Below are 22,308 nucleotides of genomic sequence, written 5' to 3'. Positions count from 1 at the left end.
CCAGAAAAGTAACAGGTAAAGAATGGATGGGTAAACGAGAACACGTTATAATCAATGCACACAAAATATCCAGATCTACACTGTGGGGATGTAAACTGTCCAGATCTTCCTGCCAAATGCCACAGTCAAGGGATTCTCTTCCATGTTCTGGTTCCTGGATGAACCTGCAGAGTCTCTTTTATTAAACACATCGCTTTGTTCTCCCAACATTTGTGCAGAGAGAGCAGCATGAGATGAGCATCGCTTTTATTGCTGTCACACTTTAGACAAGCTGTTTCCTTGTCTGGTTCCCATAAATGTCTGAAAACTCCCTGAGGGGAAAGATGGAATCCCATTGATTTTCATCTCCCCAGCACTGCCTTTAGATCATGGAAGCAAGATGGTTGTTGAATAAATTTGGGAACCACTGGGGTAAGTAGCAGGAGCAGCAGTGCAGGCCATGAGACCGAGAGCATAGATATGTAGCAGGGTCTGCAACAGGAAAATCTTAATGGCTGCTGGAAAGAAAGAATGAGCCAAACCAAGTGTTTTCCAAGAGGGGTTAAAGCCCTAGAAGGCTGGAACTGCAGCTCATGGCTTTCATCCAGATCCTGTGTAGGCTTATCTAGATCCTGTTGCTTATAAAATGTTAGGAAGCCACCATGCACATGGACACTGAAGAGGCAATCATTTCATGAGATGGGGCCCACATTTGCTGTCATCTAAACAAGGGATTCTCTCCTCCATGTGTATACAGACACATGGACACATATGTGCTCAAAGGCATCCAAAATCTGGGAGGTCAAAACAGCACTTGAAGGGGGAGTAAGTCCCCTGGACTGTGGGAAACAGGGCTGGTCATCTTCCAACTCTTTAAATGTCTTTATCCTTTAAGGATGCCCTCGGAGTTCACATGTCTATCCCGGATCTCTCTGGTCACAGTGATCTGCCTCTTATATCAACCAACTTTAAGAGCAGTCTGTGCTGTTCGCTGGCTCCAGCTATTAGAAGGAGGCAGGGTGCTAGAGTGAAAGGAGCACTGGATTAAGAATCAGAAATCCTGGTTTGAGTCACGTGATTCCCTCAGCCTTTGCTCTTTCTACGAAATGGAGGCAAAAATACCCACCACATAGCTCTCACATAGTCATTTGACAGTCACAATAAAAGAAGAGAATATACAGTTCACTATTACATTTGGTTCCTATAACTGCTGTAATAAATTATCACAAGTTCAGGGGTTTAAAACTACTTAACCCACCTTAATCACAGTTCTAGGAGCCATAAGTCCAAAATCAGCATCAATGGCCAAAGTCAAGGCGCCAGCAGGCCATGTTCCCTCTGGAGGTGCTAGGGGAGAATCTGTTCCTTGTTCCTCGCTTCCCTGTGTGTCAAATCTCCCTCTGCCTCTTTCCTATAAAGAGACTTGTGATTGGATTTAGGGACCACCAGAATAATTCAGCCTAATGTCCTCATCTCAAAATCCTTAAATTAATCACATATGCAAAGACTGTTTTTCCAAATAAGATAACATTTACAGGTTCTGAGGATTAGGGTCTGATAGCTTTGGGGCCACCATTCAGCCCACTACACCTATCAACTACATTGTTAATAAGCAACTCCTGCTCATTATTCTTTTTTTTTAATTCTTAGCATCTCAGCTAGAATAGAAATTTTGGGGGAATAAGAACAACTCATACTTTGCAAGTCCCACGAGGCTTTTAAGGTATTATTTACTTATTAATAAACAATTATTTGTTCACTTAGAAAATAAAACTTCTATTCCACTCAATTTTTAGTTACCAGCATTAGATCCCATGCAAAAACTCTAACATAGTGTCAAATGTTTCATTTTTTAATTCTAAAATAGCCAGATCCTCTGTTCAGAGAAGCTTGGAGAAGGAGAAACTGTATCATAAATGCTTCCACTGTCATTGCCAAGTGCCTCGCAGTGAGTATCATTTGTAATGAACTGTTAGTAAGAGTTGAAAATATCACCAGAATCCAAAGGCAAGAGAGTTAGTTACTAGAAGCAAAATTGTAGTGAAGTACAAACAGAAGAGCATGAACCCCCTGCAGCCTAATTCATCTCAGTGTCAAGAAATAGAAAAGCAACAGCTAATCTGGAAGACTCGGATGTAGGCTCAAGATGGGGGAATTCATCCATTCATTTTTTTCTAACAGGTACTTGTGGAGAAACATACAATGTCCCAAACATCAGGGACCCAGTGGTGAACAAAATAGCAAAATCATTGTCAATTTGGAGGTTTCCTTCTAGTTGGGTAAGATTACCACCCATATCATAAATATCATAAAATGTGTTTAAAATTGAATGGTGCAGGGCTCTCCTAGAGGGACTCAGGAAGGCCTCTCTTGCAGTGACATTTAGTACAAATGTTAAGGAAGTTTAGGAGAGATGGGGTAATTGGGAGGAATAGTGTTCCTTTAGCTGTTCTGCACAATTAGAACATCTTTTTATGCCACAGACTGAAGTGCTCAAAGACTAATAGGGTCATGTCAAAAAGACCCCAGGAGTCCGCTTGAAAGGCTTTCCACTGACAAATTTGGGACAACCTAATCAACAAAAAGAGGAATGATGGTCATGGATTATTATGCAACAAATCTATATTTGTTTTCTATCTTATTCTTTAAAAATTGGATGAATTATTAGTAATACTCCTAAAAATGGGAGGGGAAGCAGGAAACTTTTTTCTTTAACTGAAAAATACCAGCTAATATAGAATTAGGAAATCGTCATTAGCCACAGAGAAAGATAATATCTGCATTCATTCATCAATGAATGCAAAAATCACTGGATGAAAGCTTGTTAAGAAGAGTATATTCACGTGTACTTAAAATGACACTCCAGAGAGATTATGCAATAAAGCAAAAAGGGTAAGTAGCACCATGAGGGAAACATCTGGCAAACAACAGATTTTGGACTTTGCAAAGCTATGAGGAAGACACGATCACCTTTTCTTGCCAAATATGTTAATCCTGATCTAATGATGAAGAAACCATGGGATAAATTGAGATTGTGGGGCAGTCAACAAACAGTTGTCATGTACTCTCGGAAAAAAGTGTCAATGTTATGAAAAGACAAAAAAAAAAAGGTAAAACTATTCTAAATTGAAGGAGACAAAAGAGATATGAAAATTTAATAGAATATATAATCTTTAATGGATTTGCAAAAAAATATATAAAGAGCTATTTTAAGACAATTAGAAAAATTTGATGTGGCCTGCTTATATTTAATCATGTTCAACGTGGGAGTTTAATAATGATGTAATAATATTATGGTTTTGAAGGAGACTGTAGTTGTTCTTAGGAGACAAAAGTTGAAGTATTCAGGGGTGAAGTATCTGAGTATCTGTAACTACTCTCAATTGGTTCAGCAAAAAATATATATATTTAAATATATATAGGGGCCAAAAGGGAAGGAGACAGGAAGATAAAACAAATGTGGCAAGTTTTAACTGGTGAATTGAGGTGAATATGGTGTTGACTATACTATTCTTCTGACTTTTTCCCGTAGGTTTGGAATTCTTTTTTTAAAGATGAAAGGGTGGGGTGGGGCGGGGGGAATATTCCAGGAACAGGAGACAATAGGCCCTGACACAAGCATATTTGCAGTGGTCGAGAAAAAGCAGAGTACCATGTGGCCAGAGAGGAAATAATTGATAGGTGGCAGGAAGTGGTGTCATGAAGGATGGGAGGGCAGCTATTGGAGGCTGTAGCAGATGACTGACATAGACCACAAAGGTCACTCTGAGAGCTAGACGGAGAATAGACTGTAGGAGAGCAAAGACTGATCCAAAGCAGCAGTACAGGCTAAGAAGTTACTACAAAAAATCAGGGATAAATGATACACTAAAGTGGCATATAGAGGTGATGAGGAAAGTAGATTGCAAAGGTAGAATGAACAGGATTTCCTAACCGTGAACACACACACACGCACCCGTATACACAAACTAAAACCAAAAGAGAAGAATTAAAGATGGCTTTTTGACTAAGAACTTATTTAAAATTGAACCAAATTCCTATTTTATGTAAAGAGGAGAGGAAAAACGATTCTGATACCACTGCAGGAAAATAAGTGTTCTCTCATTTTGGGGTATCTCCACACTGTTTTACAAAGTGGATCCAGTAATAATGCAGCTGAGCATATTGTCATGAAAAAAGTTATGGAAAAGCATAAAAATCCAGGAAATTCAGCTCATCTCGTTTTGCCTGGGACCATCAGTACAGCTATTCCAATTTCATAATATCTCATGATTCACTGTCACGTTCGATTAGAATATGCAACATCCTTGATACAAAAGTCAGGTTTTGTAGTTCATTTTGAATGCTGCGTTTCCAAGAATAACATGAAGCTAATAATAATAAAACAGAACACTCATCTTGGAACTTTTCACAAACGTTATCTAATTAATTCTTAAAACACCTCCAAAAGATATTATTATCCCCATGTTACTGCTGAAGAGACTTGAGAATTCTTTTTTTAATTCTGCGTTTGTATCACTCCTCTTACTGAGACACCTCTGTGCTTCACATTATCATCACCATCTTATGCTTTCAAAGAATATCACAACTTAATTCTCTTATCAACAGGGTGGGTGTTAATAGCTGTAGCCCTATTTTGAGTGTAGGAAATAGGTTTTTTAAAATAGTGTGAAATGTCTTTTTTCCCTAGTTACAAAGTAATGCAGTAACAAAATGGAATATAGGGTAGTACCTTCCCCCACCCCAACTTACATACTAAAATAATTTTTTCATTTACCCCAAGATGATCCAGTAAATAAGCGGTAACTGCTAAGACTCCAAAGAGTAACTCCAATATATTTTAAAACTAAAATTCCAAAAGTTGGTTAAGTAACCACAAGATTTAGTCCAGAAAGCCTATGTAATACAGAACATTCTTGAGTGATTAGAACCAAAGGAAGTGTCCTGGCTCCTTGCCCATGGGGTGAGGTTTCTTTTTTAGGCCTGAAGAGGCTTGTCTTCTAATTGGGCTCAAAGGGCCTGGGACCATCACAGCAATGATGAGATATGTCATGCCCATGGCAGTAGCAGGCCGTCTGGATGACAGAACCCAGTACAAGCCACTCAGGTTAGAGCAGCAGCAGATGTCAGAGCTGCTGAGGCCCACAGCCTGCTTTCCAAAATGAAACCAACTTAACCCTCATTGCATCACTGTAAGCTCTGTCTAAAATAAATTTAAAAAAAAAAAAGGAACATAGGACATTATGACTGAAAACATGCTCCCCAACCCCATAACTACTCTCAACAGAGAACTGAAAATTTTTGTATATAGTGAAACCAAGAAGAGGAGCACTAGACAAACAAAACCACCTCCCCTGTAAATAGAATATTCTATTCTGAATGCAGATTTAAATAATTGCAAACTGAAGTGTCTGTAGGAAAATGTAGACAGTGCAGCTTTATGCCACTGAATAAGAGTGCGGACTCTCTCTCCAGATGCTTGTTTGAACCAGACCAGGCTGCTTTCTAGACACTGGTAAGTGGATATAATTTGTTGTCCAAACGTGGAGAGTTTCCAAGTGAAAAGGGGCACTTTTCATAATCACACTGAGACAAGAGATATAAATAGAACTAAACCTGTGCAAACGGAGATATGTGGTCTCTAGATATAAGTTTGCTTCTCTGTGCCTCAGTTTGCACATCTGTACAACAACAATAGTATTCTTTGCCTCATGGGCATGATGTGAGGACTACATGAGTTGACACATTTGAAGGATTAAGAACTGTGCTGGGCATGTAGCAAGCTCTAATAAATGTTGGAAAATTAGCCACTGCATGTTCCCCACCCAAGTCAGTAGACCAAATAGGAAAGTCAACATGAAAAGGTTAACACATAAAAAAAATGAGAACCATCATGAAGAAACTCAAAGCCCCGGAATGGCTCCTGGGGCCTGGCGTACGTAGGCACCTACACCTGCATGAGTGAGGCTCTGAAAGGACCGATGTGCTCCAAGGACTCAGTGGACCTGGATGCTCTGCTTGCCATCTGACCTCACAAGATTTCATCCCCCAGGCTCAGTAACTTTTTAATAGATAATTTATAATATCAGTTCAAAACTTGTGCTCCAGAAAGATCGAAGGAAATTATCCAAGCATCTTTCTGCAGTAAATATATTATACTCACCTTTCCCCATTACTGCTAACCATGTGAGTTAATTACCCCACCCCCAGTACCACAGACATACCATCTCCTTCTCTCTTCTTTGGATTCTTACAAGCAACAAAAGCCTTCAGGTGGTGGCAGAAACTGGGTGGAGCCAAGGGACATGCTAACTGGCCTGTCCACACCTCCTCCGTTGCCCCTCCAGTGATGTCGGAGACTGCCAACCTTCCCCATCTCTGCCAGCCCCACAGGACCAGCAAAGTGCTCATGAGCGAGCTCCTCTCTGTTCAGCAGAGCCATTCCTCGGAGTGTCTGCCCTAAACAGATTCAGTCCTACATCGTAATTCAGAAAGAAACTCAGGGATGCATAATGCAATTCATTAAGCCATCACATTCACAAAACACAGGAACTGGTATCTGTAGAGTACAAAACGAATTACCATCTGGTACCAGCCTCTTCAGATTTTTTCAGTGTTCTCCATAAAGCAAAAGGAGGGAAAAGAGAGAATAAAAAAGACAAATGATCCTGCTCATCCTACAAAGTAAATGAAACTAAAAGGGTTTAACAATCAGGTGACTTTCCCATACTTATGGTTCCCTGTGAAAAGGCGACATAATATCACAACATACTGCCATGTATTTGGTAAATGCTTATTGTGTCGGCCCCTCACCATGGCAACAAGTGAAGTGAGGAAAATTCAGGCAACTATGGATACTCAGTGACCTTTCTAGCAGCAATAGGACAAATGAACAAGCTCCTGGAAAAATGGACAACTGTCCCCAACACCCTCCTCTGTTAATGTATTATCTACCTGTCCTTCTCATTTCCCGTAGGACCACCCTAGGTCCCATTCTTACCCATGCAATTTCATTGTGCAAAATACCTCTAAGCTATTACTCTCATTCTTATATCATCAGCGAGGTTGGGGATTCGCAGAGGAAGACAATGAAGGTCGATGAAGTTCATGACTTGCCAAAGGACACAAAGCTTGTCTGTGGTGGGGGCAGTGACTGAGACTCAGGTGCTACGACTCCTAGTCTGCTGGGCTCCAAAATTCAGTTCCTCCAGGGCCTATCAGGTAACCTGAATGAAGGAAAGTAGCCAGGTGAGGGCTGCGGTGCACTGGAGAGCAGGGGCCCTGTAGGAAGGGACGGCAGTGACCCAGCTACAGGCTAGACGAGGATCACACCATGAGGGAATACAGACTCACCGAAGGACTGACAGCTTTGGTTTGTTCAAAAGCAGCCCCCAAAGTCCACGATTCAGAAGTCCCTTCTTGGTTCAAAGCGCATTCAATGACAACAGCAAATTAATTTCATTAAGTATGTATTATATACTGAGTGCTATTACAGGTGCCAGGGAAATGGCAGTGACGAAGATAAATGGGCCTCCACTCCGTGGAACTCACATTCTAACTACCTGTCCTTAAACAGACTCATCCTCTTCAGAGTGTGATCTGCCATGACTTCCAGGTCATTTTCTCTGTCCCTCATCATACCCAGCATAATCTCTAATATACCCTGAGGTTTACCTTCCTTTAATAAAGCCTTTCTGCTATGTCCTTGAATGTTACTTTATTTATAATTGATACCTGGTCAGTTTTTACATTTGGAGACTATAATTTAATATTTATGGAAGAACAAAATGCATGCCCTACCTCCCAAGGTGTCAGCACCATTCTCAAAGCATACATACCATATAAGTATATGTCATGTTTTGAGCGCAGGTGAAAAAAATGAGAACAGGCTTGAGTTACAGGGAATAACAGTCATTCACTCCATCGATACATAATTTATGGAGCCTACTATGTGTGTCAGGCACTATTTTAGGTGTGTGGTTACACATTTAAAAAAAATAGACAAAAATCATTTTCCCCGTAAAGTCTAGAGCATGGTGGCAATATTTTTCCCTGAAACTAGGACTGTCTCCTACCAGCAGTGTGGCATGTGTGTTTTCAGTCACAGCTGAGACAGGAAGAGGGGTGCTTGGGAGAAGAAATATAATACCTGCTCTATTGCCAATCCCAGAAGAAATGTAATACCTGCTCTACTGTCTACTTCCTTGAGACTTCAGGAACCAAATTGAAAGGCTGATAAAAGGATGTAATAAATAAATTTGAAGGAGTGCAGGAAGTGCAGCAGACATTCTAATGGTTGTCTTACACTTAGAAGTTGGGGCATGAAATGGAACATCACTATAGTATGGCAGAAATGTCACTGAGTTATGGTAGCCAGCCCCCAGCTACTTACTGGGTCCCTACTGAGGGCAAGGCATGCTAGGTGCCAAGAAAGATACTGAGAATGTAAAATGAGGTAACTTCCTCTGGAGTCCTATCTAATCATAGTCCAGATTACGAGCTGGCTTAGGTTATATCTGCATTACTCATAAGGCACTGATGTCATCATTACATGAACAGTCACTAAATGGTAGTCAATTTATGCACAATGGATCCTGGAAATTCTGAGTGGCTATGGTTACCTCAGAAAGGAAAAAGGAGGGAAATACAAAAATTCCCCTCAAGGTTTTTAAGATGTTTTCTCCCACATTGGTATTGATAAACTGATATTTGGGCCTTATTATTTTTCTTCTTTAGCCTGTGGACAAATAGTGTATTTTGCCTTTCTCTCTCCAGCCCTGCTGGAAAAGCATGAAAGTGTCACAATTTCAGGATGGAAGGGCCTTTGGGAATAATACGATCTAATACCCTGCTTGATGCAGGAATGACTTCTGCATCTTCCCAGCTAAGAAGGAATTTGGCCTTCTAGGGAAACTTCTAGTGGCACAAAACGGATGGTCTGATGAGGCAGCCCATTCCACATCCAGAAAGCTTTCTTAGAAAATTCTTCCTGTTGTACTGAGCCAAAACTTGCCTTGCTGTAGCTCTCCATGCAGCAGTGCAAGGTTTCACTCCCAAGACATACGATACTAAACTTCACGTAGCAACTGGGCTGCCCTGGAAGCTGCAGATCTCTTATTTCTGGGCAACCTTCAGGAAGCCTGAGCTGGAGAAGCCCGGGAGATGGAGAGCCGACTCACATCTCAGCACAGCCTGCCTCCTGGGCTTTATTATGAAAGGAACAGAATCTTCCCTTGCCATATTTAGAAACTCTGTGTGTCAGCACTTCACAGGGCAAAGATACAGTTAATATTCTCCAGACCTTCAGACCCCACTTACAAAATAGAAACAAGGAAGAAATCCGATCCATCACAATCAGTGGAAGAAAACAAAAAATTTGTGCGGGGTTGAAATAAATGAAATCTTTTATGGTAATATCATGACCATATTTGGAATCTCTATAATTCATATCAGACCATGATTTGAGGGCACCCTGTCAGATAAACCAAATTCCGAGCTGCCAACCACATCTCCCTACCTAGAGATGTCTCAATCTGTTTCAGACCAGACTCATCATTACTATATTTCCCCCCCTCTTCAGCTCTGCTTTCTTGAGTGGTCATTTAATGCTAGAAATCTCAGTATCAATTATTCATTCAGAATTATCTACTGTGTACCTAATATGGGAAACTTTCTTTCGTCAACTTCTATGACAAAAATTTCTTCTTACCAAACTCATTTCCTCTGTTTCCTGGATATAAGTAAGCTATATTTTCCAGCCTTTCTTGTCCTTAGGTATAGTCAGAATACTAAATTGTAAGCAATGAAATGTGACTGGAAGTGATGTGTGCACCACTCCCATGCTCTTTCCCTTTCCACCAGCTAGAGGTTGATGCCCAGGGCAATCCTGAAGGCTATCTGTGGAAGCCACCCTGGATCCCTAAATGACTGCATGGAACAGATCTTCTCCTACACTCTTGCTCTGTGAGAATTACAATTGTATTACTGTATATTTATTTGTGGCTGATTTGTGAACAGCACTGTTAATACAGCTTCTATTTCTAATTCATTCTTTAATAAACATCTCAAACACTTACTACATTCTAGGCGTTGAGAGAGGCACTGGGGAAATAAAAATGACTAAAGGAGATCACAAGGTCTACCTAAACCAGATAATTAAATCTCAGTGTAAATGATCTCATAGCAATATGTATGTCTTACTTAAGTTAGTCACAGTGGAAAGATTTGAGACTTCATTTTGAATCCGAGGCTAGTCAAGCTACCTAATCTCTAAGTGTGTTAGCATCTTCATCTATAAACAGAAGTGTCAGGTAGATCAAATTGAATGAGATAATGTATGTGAAAGCATTTGGTCAACTATATTTTATAAATGCTAATTTAATTTATTGCACTTATTCTAATCCAGGACATGTTACTCATGAAATATTGTACCAGCATCCTCATTGGAGTTTCTGCCTAAAATCCAACCTGTTCTTTATACTGGCAAAGGTAAATTTTCTCAGTCTGAGATCAGATTGGTTATTTCCTTATTCAAAAATATCTTCCAATAGTCTGGAATGTTGACAAAATGAAAGTCAACCTTTTTAGCCCACTATTCAAGTCCTTACACAGCATATTCTCAAGTTATTTTTTAAATCTATATTAATCACTGTATAACTCCATGCTTTTTTTCTATTCCATACATCCTATGTTCCGGCTACACATATCATTTCTACAACATGCCCCACTTTCTCACCTCCCTGCCTTTGATTTATTCTTTGTCTGGTTTTGTCCTTCACCACATTCTCTCTCCACTGAAACTCCAAAATTTTTAGCTCAAATATCGTAAGTTCCAAAAAGTCTTTGTTCAAAAATACCGTCCAGAACTTCATCCTTCTCTGTACTACCATAGCATTTACTCTCTCTCTGTTTTCTCCTCCACCAGTGATGGCACCTTCATTTTGAACAGCCTATTGTTTTTAGGAAGGAAAAAGGCAATGTGAGCATTTAATGAAGACATGTAACACTGAAGAAAAAATTTCAGAGGACAGTCCAATTGCTTTTGGTTAAACCAAAACTAGAAAAATTACAAGAGCAATGGAATTCTCTGAATTGTCAGAAAATTATTTCTATGCTTTAGGATCTATTATATTCAGAAGATGCTTTATAAAAGCTATTACATGAAACTTTCATGTCGAAAGTCATTTTTACAATAATAAATATAATCCTATCAGAAAAAGAGTAGAGCCAAAGTTCAAAGCCATTAATTCATTTCCCTAGTCAATTCTTCACAGATTTTAGTTTAGTGTTATGTTAGAAAAACGAGAGGAACAAATTTGTTAAATTGTCCCACTGATATTATCTGAGCATAAAGCTTTTAAGTTAGTATTTTTAAGGAAATGGCCATGAGTGGCAAATTTTTCATTCATTTGCATATGTGAAATAAAAAGTATTCATTAATAAATAATTTAAGTCACTCTTGCCATCAAATGAGAGTTTGATTCTACTTTTTCCCTTATGATTAAAAAAAAAATACAGGGGGGAATGCTGAGTACTCTTCCAATTAGATACAGGAAGACCCACATATCCACAGATATTGAATTCATGAAAATTCCATTAGAACATATGTACCAGTACATACAATACCAGCAGTATTTTCTATCATGTATTCTTGTAACAAACTGGTCTAAAATGCAAATAGAGTTCCTTGGAGGTAACTCTCTAAAGAACAAAGAATGAAATTATACAGCAGCCTATGAGTGAGGAGGGTAGATGGGGTATATAACTGAGCATTCTTAAAAAGACTTAAAAATACTAACCCATTTATACAATTTAAATACTTTGTCCTGTAAATAACAGGATATAAAATAATTTGTGGCAATAGATACTATGATACTCTAACACGAATTAGGAAATGTTTTCTAGAAATCGTAATAAATTGTATCATTATAAGAGATTGATGAAAAGTTGTGAAATTTAGTGCAGATCATTTCCTAAGAAAGCAATGTGAAAAACTGTAATATACACACAGGAGTGAAACAAATAACTAGTCACCAGACACTAAGTGAAGTATTAGTAAGATATGATAAATGGAATAAGCACCGTACATTTTCTCAGTGCTCCTGTAAGTCATTAAGCAAACAACTCAAGCCATTTCCCCACTCTATATGTTAACGCTAGGATGACAATTAAGAAAAAATTGTTTATTGTATATTGCAGAGTCCATAGTGTTCAAATATCCACGGTGGGAACTGGGGGAATGGAAGGGGAAGACAAAGCAGCCTCAGCAGGCACTGGAGCACGCTTACCTCCAGAAGTGAAAAGCGAAGAGAGGACTACAGGGGCTGCCTGGGCTGGATGGGGTTGGACTCAGGCTCCTTGGAGTGAGACTGAAAGTTAAAATAATGTCATTCCAAGTGGGAGAAATGATGGCAGTAAAAATAGCATAGCTCATTTAAGGGACTGCGTTCCCTTTAGGCCAGAATCACTACAGCATGCCTATCAATACCACTGGGTAATCATCTAATCACTTGTCCTTTTTCAGCTCTACAATGCAGAACAAGTACAATGCTTCCTGCTGAAATTTATATTCTCAACACTACTACTGCCATTTTTATTTGTGCCTTTCCTTTGTCACAAAGCAACTTGGCAGATATTTTTGACGTGATTTTTTACAAAGAAAATCTAGTGCTGTTTTATACTGAGTATATTCTATCTCTGATTAAGGATCAATGGTAAATCTGTAGCAGAACTAAAGGGAAGTAGTTTTCACACAATAGAAAATTCAGGTTAAATACTGTAGTTTTTAAAAACAAAGCAACATTTCCATATAGGAAGATATGTTTTTAAGTACTTTCCAGTGAAAAGCACCCAGCAACATATTTTCTTTAATTGTCAGGGGCAATGATAAAAAGTGTTCTTATACTTATATTCATAATAGATAACTTCAAATTTTCTTACATATAGCTATAAACTATTTCACTTTCCAGAGAGGGTTTTCAAATCTATATGTCAATGGATTTGTATATAATCCCCACCCCCACCAACCATCCACACCACCAAAAGTATTTACCAGCCAGTTCTCAAATATTCATCACAGGGTGATGAGCTTACAGTCTCTTTATCTTTTTTTTTCTTTTTGCCCTCATGTCTCTCCTCCTTTAGAGAAGAAAGAAAACTAAAATTTGTCAAATATCTTACTAATAAGAATTTTGCCAAGAGATCTATCAAAGTATGAAGTTAATACTAGTCAATTCCCAATTATTTTTACATGGCAAAATCAAAATAAGAATTAGTTAGGTGTTCTGGCACCGGTTCTTAGGTTGAAGTGAGCATTAGATACTCCTGCTTTAGTGCAATTAGTTTCTTAAAGAACATTTCTCTCCCTCTCCACTCTACGTCATACCACGTTTTCTGCCTTGGAGAAAGAGATCTTAGAACAGAGCTGCATATTGGCTCATTCAAGCTGGTTGTTCTCTTCACTGAACAAATAAGTGGCATCAGCAGCTAAAATCAGATTTGGGCTAACCAAATGCTTAATGCCACCCCTGTTTCCCATTATATGGATAATTGAGACTTGGCTGTATTTGTCTTAAACTGAAATATAAAATTATTGTTCAAAATGCTCCAATTTATTAAATAAAATGTTTCAACAGAGTAAAGTTTTATACCTTCTAAAAGCATTCTCTGGTTTGCTCTCAGGACTTGGTAAGCTAAGAAATTGGTTTCTTTAAAACATTCAGAGCACATTCAAAAGCTGCTGACCTTAAACATACTGTACTCTAACTTAGCAGCTCACTGGAAAGCTCTCAGGAATGTCCACTGATACAGCCATCAATTTATCTGAGCATAGTCTTATCTGTCCCTTCCAGTCCTAAAATAAGCATGCATAGGCACTGACACCACTCCATGTCTCCAAGCTGAGACACACATGATGTGTGCTACAAAGTGTCTATGAACCTAACTCCATACATAAATTGAAAATAAGGAAGAAAAAAAATGACTTTCTCAGAAACTGGAAAGCCTTGCATAGGCTATCTACAGGTCATAAATTTCTAAATAAATTAATGATCTATTAGTTTTTAAAATATTTATATATTTGGCGTCTCATATCCAGGATTTCAATTTCTGAAGTAGGAATCAGAAAACACCTCATGTGATTGATAAATGACATGGAAAATTCTGAATTGCACCTACAGAGTATAAAATATGCTAGTGTAATAGTTTGTGGCCGCAGTACATGTGGAATAAACTCTCCTAAATGAAAAACGATAATGTTTCATGAGATATCCCAAAACTGCTCTATACATCTGATTTGTTATAAGATCTCCAAATATTTAAAATTGTATACATTAATCTGCTTTTAATAAAATCAATGATAAGACTTTCCTTTATAACATTTCTCTGCAGTGGTTAGAAACTGAATTTACTCCAAGACTGCAGAATTAGCTTCCTCCACGAATGAATGTAAAATTAGCTTTCACATTCCAGGGTTAAACAAAATGTTCAAAGTAAATTTCATGCTAACATGACAATGACATTTAAGAGTGATACTCTGTTTTAGTGTCTCAAGCTTAAGTGGAAGAGTAATGTATTTTAAATGCACATTAACATTTACCAGGGCACAGGCTAGACGAAGGGGGTGTGGCCTGAGACCAAAACAAAATACAGGGACGCTCGTGTTTAGCTGACCCGTATGTCCTGTGTTATCTTTGGCAAAGTCATAAACTTGTGGCATCCCTCAGTCTTTCAAATTATAAATAGAACACTTGATACAACTGAGTTTGTCTTTTAAAAAGTTACTTTGAAGTGTCTCTTCTTAATGTGGCCAAGACACTAAAAATGAAAGGAAAAAAAGGCATAATATAAAATGATATATACTAGTCCAAAGAAAACAAGGAAGCAGCACAACCAGAAACAGAGGTGAAAGTGAAGCTGGGGGTTAACGCTCTTGGGTCTTGAACACAGAGCTATGGGCATCTCAGCTGTGCATTTCCAGAATGCTGGAGAGAGAAGGGTTAAGTAGAAGAATCAATGCATGCCATTAAAACATTCACCATAGATGGTGAGGGCTGAATGTTAAGGTGGAGAAGGAGATGAGGGCAAAATATTAGGGTGATAGGTAAATACTGTTCGTATCTCTCTTATAGATAATGCCACATCTAGCAAGAAGGTTATAAGAGCCCTCTAACTTTTTAGAAGTGAGTACTCGTTAGTCCAATATCAGTGTACAATTTTAGAGAAAGAACTGATTAGAAAAGCATTCCAACCACTTCAGAAATGTCCTGTTTTTATTAATTGACTAATTAAGGAAATACTTTCTCTTGCATGACGCATCTGCAGAATTCAAGAGAAATAATTAATACTGAGAACTGGGAACAGCTCTCTTCCTGCAGTGTCTTCCTGGAAGTAGTCCACTATGAGATGATTGGGTTTGTACAGATTTCAATTAAAATGTAATTTTATACCTGCATCATAAGTTAGAAAAAGGAATATTTGTGCTTTTCTAGCGATTTATATTTTACTTGTTATTAAGTGTGCCAACACAGACTAACTCACAGCTTCTGCATCTTTGACTAACAAATTTAAAATAAAAATTTGCTGACACTTTCTGTATCACAGATGTTTAACTTCTGTGCCACATATTAGATGTGGACATTTTCACGTGGTGACATCAAATCAGAAGGCAGTCAGATGAGTTAATGGGTTAAAAAAAAAAAACAAACCCAGCTAAGCAAACACAGAGCTCAACTAGGTAAACACACTGCATGCAGTGGCTGGAGACTCTGCAGAGAGGATTCAAAATGCACTACAGTTCATTAATATTCTGTTGCACAGATAAAACATGGATCACATCTAATGAATGTCACAAATAACCCTTCTCTTGTACTCTAATCCATTGTCACGTCTTCTATTATTCAGTGCAGACAGAGGCCTTTCTTTAGAAAAAGACAACGTGGGGATAAACAAACAGTAAGAGAGAAAGAGAAAAAGACAGACACACCATGGCCTGCTGATGCATTCTTTCCAAATGAGCTGTTAAGATGTTTCCAGCACTGAGGTTTAGTAACTTTAAATATGCAGCAATGCTTTTCCTCTGACTGCAATGCAAAATGCAGGGTCTGGGTTTCCACATTAGCTGAAACCAAATGCCATGCATTTAAGACATGTTCCTCCACCTCACACTGCAGTGCTCTGAGGCTGTCAGTACAAACAAATGCTAAATAGCTATTGGTCGCAGGAAAGCAAGTGCCATGCAGAAAGCATTAAAATATTAAAGACAGACAATACTTACTCCAAGGTCAGCCCCGGAATCTGTAGCCTTTCCCGCTGGGCTTTCATGGTTGTTATATGTTACCACACTCTATTGTAACCATGACACACATCCTCTGCCAGCGTCCTGGTGATGACAGAGAGCCAAAACGAACCTCTATAAAGGACTGGACTAACAATCTCTCGAGGGGGAGGAGATCCTGCAAGTTTGGGTCCTTCCACCTCTAGCTGTAATCAAGAGATGTCAGCCGCTTTGCTCAGGTTAACGGCAGTGCACACTGCACTGATTTCGTTAAGGGAATGAGGCTTTCAGCTCTGCATATCAAGTAATTGGTTTCTGATTTTTTTAAAAAAAGAAAGTCGCTCCACTCATAGACCCAGTTTTCACCTCAGTGAAATGAAAAGTCCTTTTCACCACGCAGACTGAAAAAAAATATAAAGCAACAGTATCATACTTGTTAAAGAGTTTATCTCAGAAAACTTGAACTATTCCCCACCTCTCAGTGATGCTCTCAAATAGAATTCGGCCACCCTGAGAAAGTTCTGCTTACTCTTGGTGGAATTAACAAAATCACTCACGTTCCACAAGAAAGACATGGGAAATGTTGCCCAGTGAAAACAGATTTTTTTTTTTCTATATATGGCAATCATCACAAAGAGGAATAAACTAACTACATTAATTTGGGGGAAGTTGAACTCTGAGGCAAAGACTTGTGTGAACAGGCAAAACCCTACGATGGGAAAATACCAACTGGACCATCAAGAGATAGGAACTCGTATTTTCATTTTTGAAAGCTGTTTTTTTAAGAACATCGCAGTGTGACATTCTTTGCAAAAGGAATCAAATATGAACAAGGAAGGAAAGGGAGAACATATATTTTGAAAGCCTGAAAGTTTCATCCTGTACTTATTCAAAGAACACAATTTTTCATAGTAGTCATAACAGGACTGAGTGTACTTCTATTGTCATGTATGAAGAACATATCTGACTCACTTCCTCTAATGCATTTTAAAATATTTTAAAATTTGGCAACTACTGGTTGGTTGAGAAGAAATACTAGAACAAGTGAGAATTTTATTTTAGCAAAAATTCTAATTTTCAAGTACCACATACACACAGCCAAGCTGTGATGAAACAACCGTGTTCAAGTAGTAGCATTTAAAAGGCTATGAAGGCAAACTTCATCTTTTCACAGATGAAGACACTGAGGGCACACAGTTGGTGGCAGTGCTAGGATTAGATTCTGGTGTGTCTACTCTTACCCCAGAGGCCTTCATAGACGGGGATGCCATGTGCAGTTGTTCAGGCTGCGCCCTGCACAAAGGTGCTAGACGAAGAGCAGAGTGAGGGCTGGAATCTGGGCTGCTTTGACCTCATTTTTCCTCAGTTTCACAAAAATCACCCTCAGCTCTGTACCCATCTAGAGGGTCACCTGTTTGTAATTCTACAAAGATACATGGGGGCTAGAGGAGGTTCATATGAGAATCCTAGAACACTTCTCTTAACCTTAACCTGCCAGCTTGCTCAGGGTATTTGTCAATGCTAACTAGGAATCAGCTTCTCCTGTGTGGGCTCAGAGAACTAACCAGCCCCGCTCTCTTTCAGGGGCAACATATCTACACTGGGAATATAGTCACCAGTTAGTGACCACAGAGCCAGACAGAAATGTAAACAAATAACTGTAATTCACATAAAAGCATAACAATAAGAAATAATAAAGATACAATGGAACACAAGCAGGGATCAACTTTGTCTCCATCATACCCTACCCCCTTCCCAAATAAACATTTTTCGCAATGTAAAATATCTAGAATCTCACCATTCTTTCCAACTAAACCACCTTGGTCCAAGATACATCATGTCTTGGCTAAATTACTGTAACTTCCTTCTAACTAGTCTCTCTGCTTCCTCCCTGATACCCTCTACGCTTTGGTGGCCATACAAACTCCAGAATGGTCTTTTCCAGAATATATCACTCCTCTGTTTAAAACCCTTGAATAACTTCCCTCTCACTCTGAGTAAAAGCCAAAAATCCATCAAACTTGGCCAAAAAATTAGATATTCAAACAGAAATGATAACAGCAATGTATCAAAACATATCAAATATTTAAAGCCACAAGTACAAGAAGATAATGAAGAAAGTGAGGAGGAAAGGAAGCAAGCAACCAAGGATCACCTTTGGAAGATGTGAGGGAACTATTAATTTTGAAAACTGGTAAAGTGAGAAATAATCAATCATTTATCCTGATTTTCCTATAAACTTCACCTCGTAAATGGAAAAATGATTCTTTTTATAGAAGTATTCCAACTGGCAAATAAAGAAGGAAAGACAGAATTAGAATAACACTATTTTTCATACTCTAATAAACTGAGGGCTCTAGGCTATTACCTAGACAGCCTAGGTCTAGGTCATAGTCTGACACCACACAGAGAGAGGCAACTGGTCATTATGTGCCTCTCAATGCAATACATACGAAGTCGTCTTACCAAGAAAGCCATATTCCCTGGATAACAAGCAGGCCTCTACATCCAAATATCAATTTACAGAAAATATAGGGACAAAGGGGCATATGTGATGCCCCTTATCAGCAAAAGCTAGACTATAAACCATTGCCCCTGTAACAATGACCTCGTTTCTTGAAGGAAAATTTTCAAAGTAGGGGAATAAAAGAGACAGAGGAAGAACCTAAAGATTAAAAAGGACTTAAGAGACAAATCAACTATTTGCAACATACGAACTTTTGGAGTCCTGATATCAAACGAACTGTTAAACACATAATCATACATTCAGAAAATCATATTTATATACACACACATATTTACACACACACACGCCAGCCTTGAATATATAAACATATATGTCTATACACACACACAAAGGATATCTGATAATATTAATCAATTATTTTTTAGTATAGAGATCAGAATCGGTTTTAATTCCCTATCTTTTAGAAATATACACAAAAATATTCAGTTAAAATAAGTCCAGGCTTTGCTTCAAAATAATCTGGGGAAGGAGAGTAAGATAAAATGCATATAAAAGAAAACTGTCTATGAGTTACTATTTATTAAACCTGGGTGCTGGGTAGATAAGGGATTCATTCATTATATTGTTCTCTCCAGTACCTGTCTCAAATTTGTCTAATAAAAGTTGAAGAAGAGTTCTCACCATGCCTACAAAGCTCCATGTGACACATACACACCCACCCTCTTCATCTTCCTCCCCTGCAACTCTCACCCTCACTCTTTGCTGTTTATTCTTCACAGAAACAAAGCATATGCCTACCTCAGGACCTTTGCACTCCCTACACCCTCTGCCCGGAGCTCTTTTCCCAAGAGATGTCCAAATGTCCTATTTGAAATTGTAAGCCTTTCCTGCTCCTACTGGTTCCTTTTCCTCATCCTGATGTGTTTTTCTCCTCAGCACTTATCATCACTTGACACATTTCGTATTTATTTGTTTATTGTCTCTCTGCCCCTATAAGAATAAGCTCCAAGAGGGTAAGGGTGTTGTGTGTATCTCCAGTGCCAAGAATAGCCCACACAGGTACTCAATAAATATCTGCTGAAAAATAAATAAATGACTCTCCCAATATTGCTGAAACCATCAACTTAAGAGACTCATGGTCCATTTCCTTATAATTATAGTTCTCCACATTGTTAGGTAATCAAACAGTGTCCAGCAGTGACCTCAGAGAGTGTCCTTCAAGAACCTAGAGAATCTGGACATGTTTAGTTACCACATGAAGACCCAGAAAGGCCCTCATTGGCTGGAAGGCACACACCAAGAATGAGCTGTGTGCACATTTATGCAGAAGAGGAGCCTAAGGTTACACTAGAGGAGCATATACGTTTCAGTGAGAGAGGGGAAAGGGGGAAGACACTGGTTTAAAGCACTATGACTAAGAAGACATACACACAATGAGGCTGAAGTTAAACAGCCTTATATTCTTATAGAAAGGGGATGCCATGGTTACCTCAATGGCGGCAATATGGGTTTTGAACAGACTCACTGGCGCAGCTTCAGGGTCGGTCTTCCAGGTATTCTATGGAATGGTGGTTTTCAACCCAGCTGGCAATGTCAGGAAATATGTTTGGCTGTCACAACTGGGAGGAGGGGGTTGCTGCTACTGGCATCTAATGGGTGGAAGCCAGGGTGTTGCTAAATAGACAATGCATAAGGCACTCTCCACAACGAAAAATTATCCAACCCCAAATCAACAGTGCTGCTCCAGAAACCCTGCTTTAAGGACAACGGTTAATTTCTACAGGACCCTCCGTATCATAAACCAGTTTTAAACATTGTGGTTCTGATTTCATTGCAGTCAGCTTAAGAAAGATAAAGGGCAGTCTTATTGTTTCATTTCTCATTCCACATTTCCTCTCTCAGCAATGCTACTAACCTTAGCACAACTACATGCTTCTGTCCTGTTTTCAGGGGGAATGGCTTTTTATAGCCAGAGCCCCAGAAGTGTCTCTTAAATCACAGAAACCTAATTACCAGGGTCTCCATACCACACCCGAAGAGCAACCTAGATATGGAATTCTGCAAAGCAAGATGACCCAAACTACATACAAATGAGCTCCGCAGCTACTCCAAGGCCATAGCTGAAGGTGAGTGGGAAAGTGGGGGCAGCTCACAAGTCCAGCCAGGTATGTAAACCTGAGGCACATGAGCAGATGAGATTTAAACATAAGAGTTTGACTTCTCAGATAAAATTCCAAAAACAGATCCTCCTAGTTCAACCTTTTCTCATTTTTTTTCCCCTCTCTAGATTCAAGGCTACTGCAAGGAGTATATAAAACCCTAAGGCAAGAGTAATAGTGAATACCATTCTCCCTAAGTATTCAATTATTGTATATTCTTAAAAAGTGTGTATGGTTGAGGAGGAGGGGGAGAAAGGAGAAGGAAGAAGAAAGAAAGAGAAGGAGAAGGAGGAGGAGGAGGAGGAGGAGAAGAAATAGTGGTAAGCAGAAAAAGGACCCCTCTAAAGATATCAGAATCCCCTGAATCTGTGAATAGATTACTTTACATGGAAAAAGGGATTTTGCTGATAATTAAATGGAGGCTCTTAAGATAAGGAAATTGTTCTAAATTACCTGCGTGAGTCCAATGTAATTGCAAGGGTCTGTATGGGGAAAAGAGGGAGGCAAGAGCATCAGAGTCAGGGAAGGGGACATGACAGAAGCAGAGGTCAAAACGATGGAGCCTCTAGAAGCTGCAAAAGGGAAGGAATAGATTCTCCCCTAGAGCCTCCAGAAAGAATACGGCCTTTGATTTTAGCCCTGTAAAATCCATTTCAGACCTCTGACCGCCCCTCACCCTGAAATGTACAATAATAAATGTGATTTGTTTCAAGAAACTAAGTTTGTGGTAATCCGTCACGGGAGCAATAGGTAACTGATATGTAGATAATCGAACTAATATGAATACTATATATTGATTTAACCAAAAAAAAAATGTGCTATAACAATGATATAACTATTTGGGAAGTTGGGGAATGGAAATATGAAGTAGAGTTACGTTTTCATGTTCCATAATAGGAAGTCAATATATAATATACACAACTGATAAATAAAAGGAGCAATGTAATGCGTTATTGTGAACTCTGGGGAACATTATGAAAAGAAAGAGCCCCGAGACTTGAAGCAGAACTCTGGGGGAAGCAGGACTGGAGACTGCGATGGGAGAGGCAGATCTCTATAGTCTTTTACAAGCCCGGTAGCAACTTTAAAAATTATATATACATATATAATTTTGATAAGAATAAAGTTAATTTTAAAAAAAGAAAGAAAAGATGAGTTGCCAGGGATACCAGTAATTCCTCACTGTGTGTTTGGATTTCGCTTTACAGACTTTTATTGAACCACTGCCTAATTTCCATGCACTGGTTATCGACTAGGGCACCCACAGGGACAGGAGCAGAGCTGAGTGTGAATGAACTTGTTTGCACCATGGATCAAGCTGTGCTTGAAGCCGGACACCTAAACTCCCCAGTTATGTGATCCAACAAATCCCTTCTCTTAGACCAACTTGGGCTGGATATTGTCACTTGTACTAGTAAAGATTACAAAGT

At 38.9% G+C, this 22,308-nt stretch overlaps 1 protein-coding gene across 11 annotated transcripts in view; it reads right to left on the bottom strand.

The window, feature by feature from the left end:
* MAST4 (microtubule associated serine/threonine kinase family member 4) overlaps window positions 1-22,308 on the bottom strand; it is a 513,739-nt gene that overhangs the window by 178,761 nt on the left and 312,670 nt on the right. The window contains exons 1-2 of one of the 11 annotated variants that reach the window (XM_039870102.1): window positions 16,253-17,243; window positions 12,267-12,347 (exon numbers count right to left, since the gene is read on the bottom strand). The exons of 8 other annotated variants lie outside the window; for them this stretch is intronic. In XM_039870102.1, coding sequence (XP_039726036.1) covers window positions 12,267-12,347; window positions 16,253-16,299 — 128 coding nt within the window. In that variant the 5' untranslated portion in view covers window positions 16,300-17,243. Of the gene's footprint in view, window positions 1-12,266; window positions 12,805-16,252; window positions 17,244-22,308 lie in introns of those variants that run through there. 2 more of the 11 variants (XM_039870106.1, XM_039870101.1) reach the window with 2 other exon arrangements.

This window comes from Pteropus medius, unplaced genomic scaffold, assembly GCF_902729225.1.
Source record: "Pteropus medius unplaced genomic scaffold, Ma_sr-lr_union100, whole genome shotgun sequence".
Taxonomy (NCBI): Eukaryota; Metazoa; Chordata; class Mammalia; order Chiroptera; family Pteropodidae; genus Pteropus; species Pteropus medius.
Note: the sequence above shows the minus strand (reverse complement) of the source record. Positions and strands in the feature narration are given on the sequence as shown.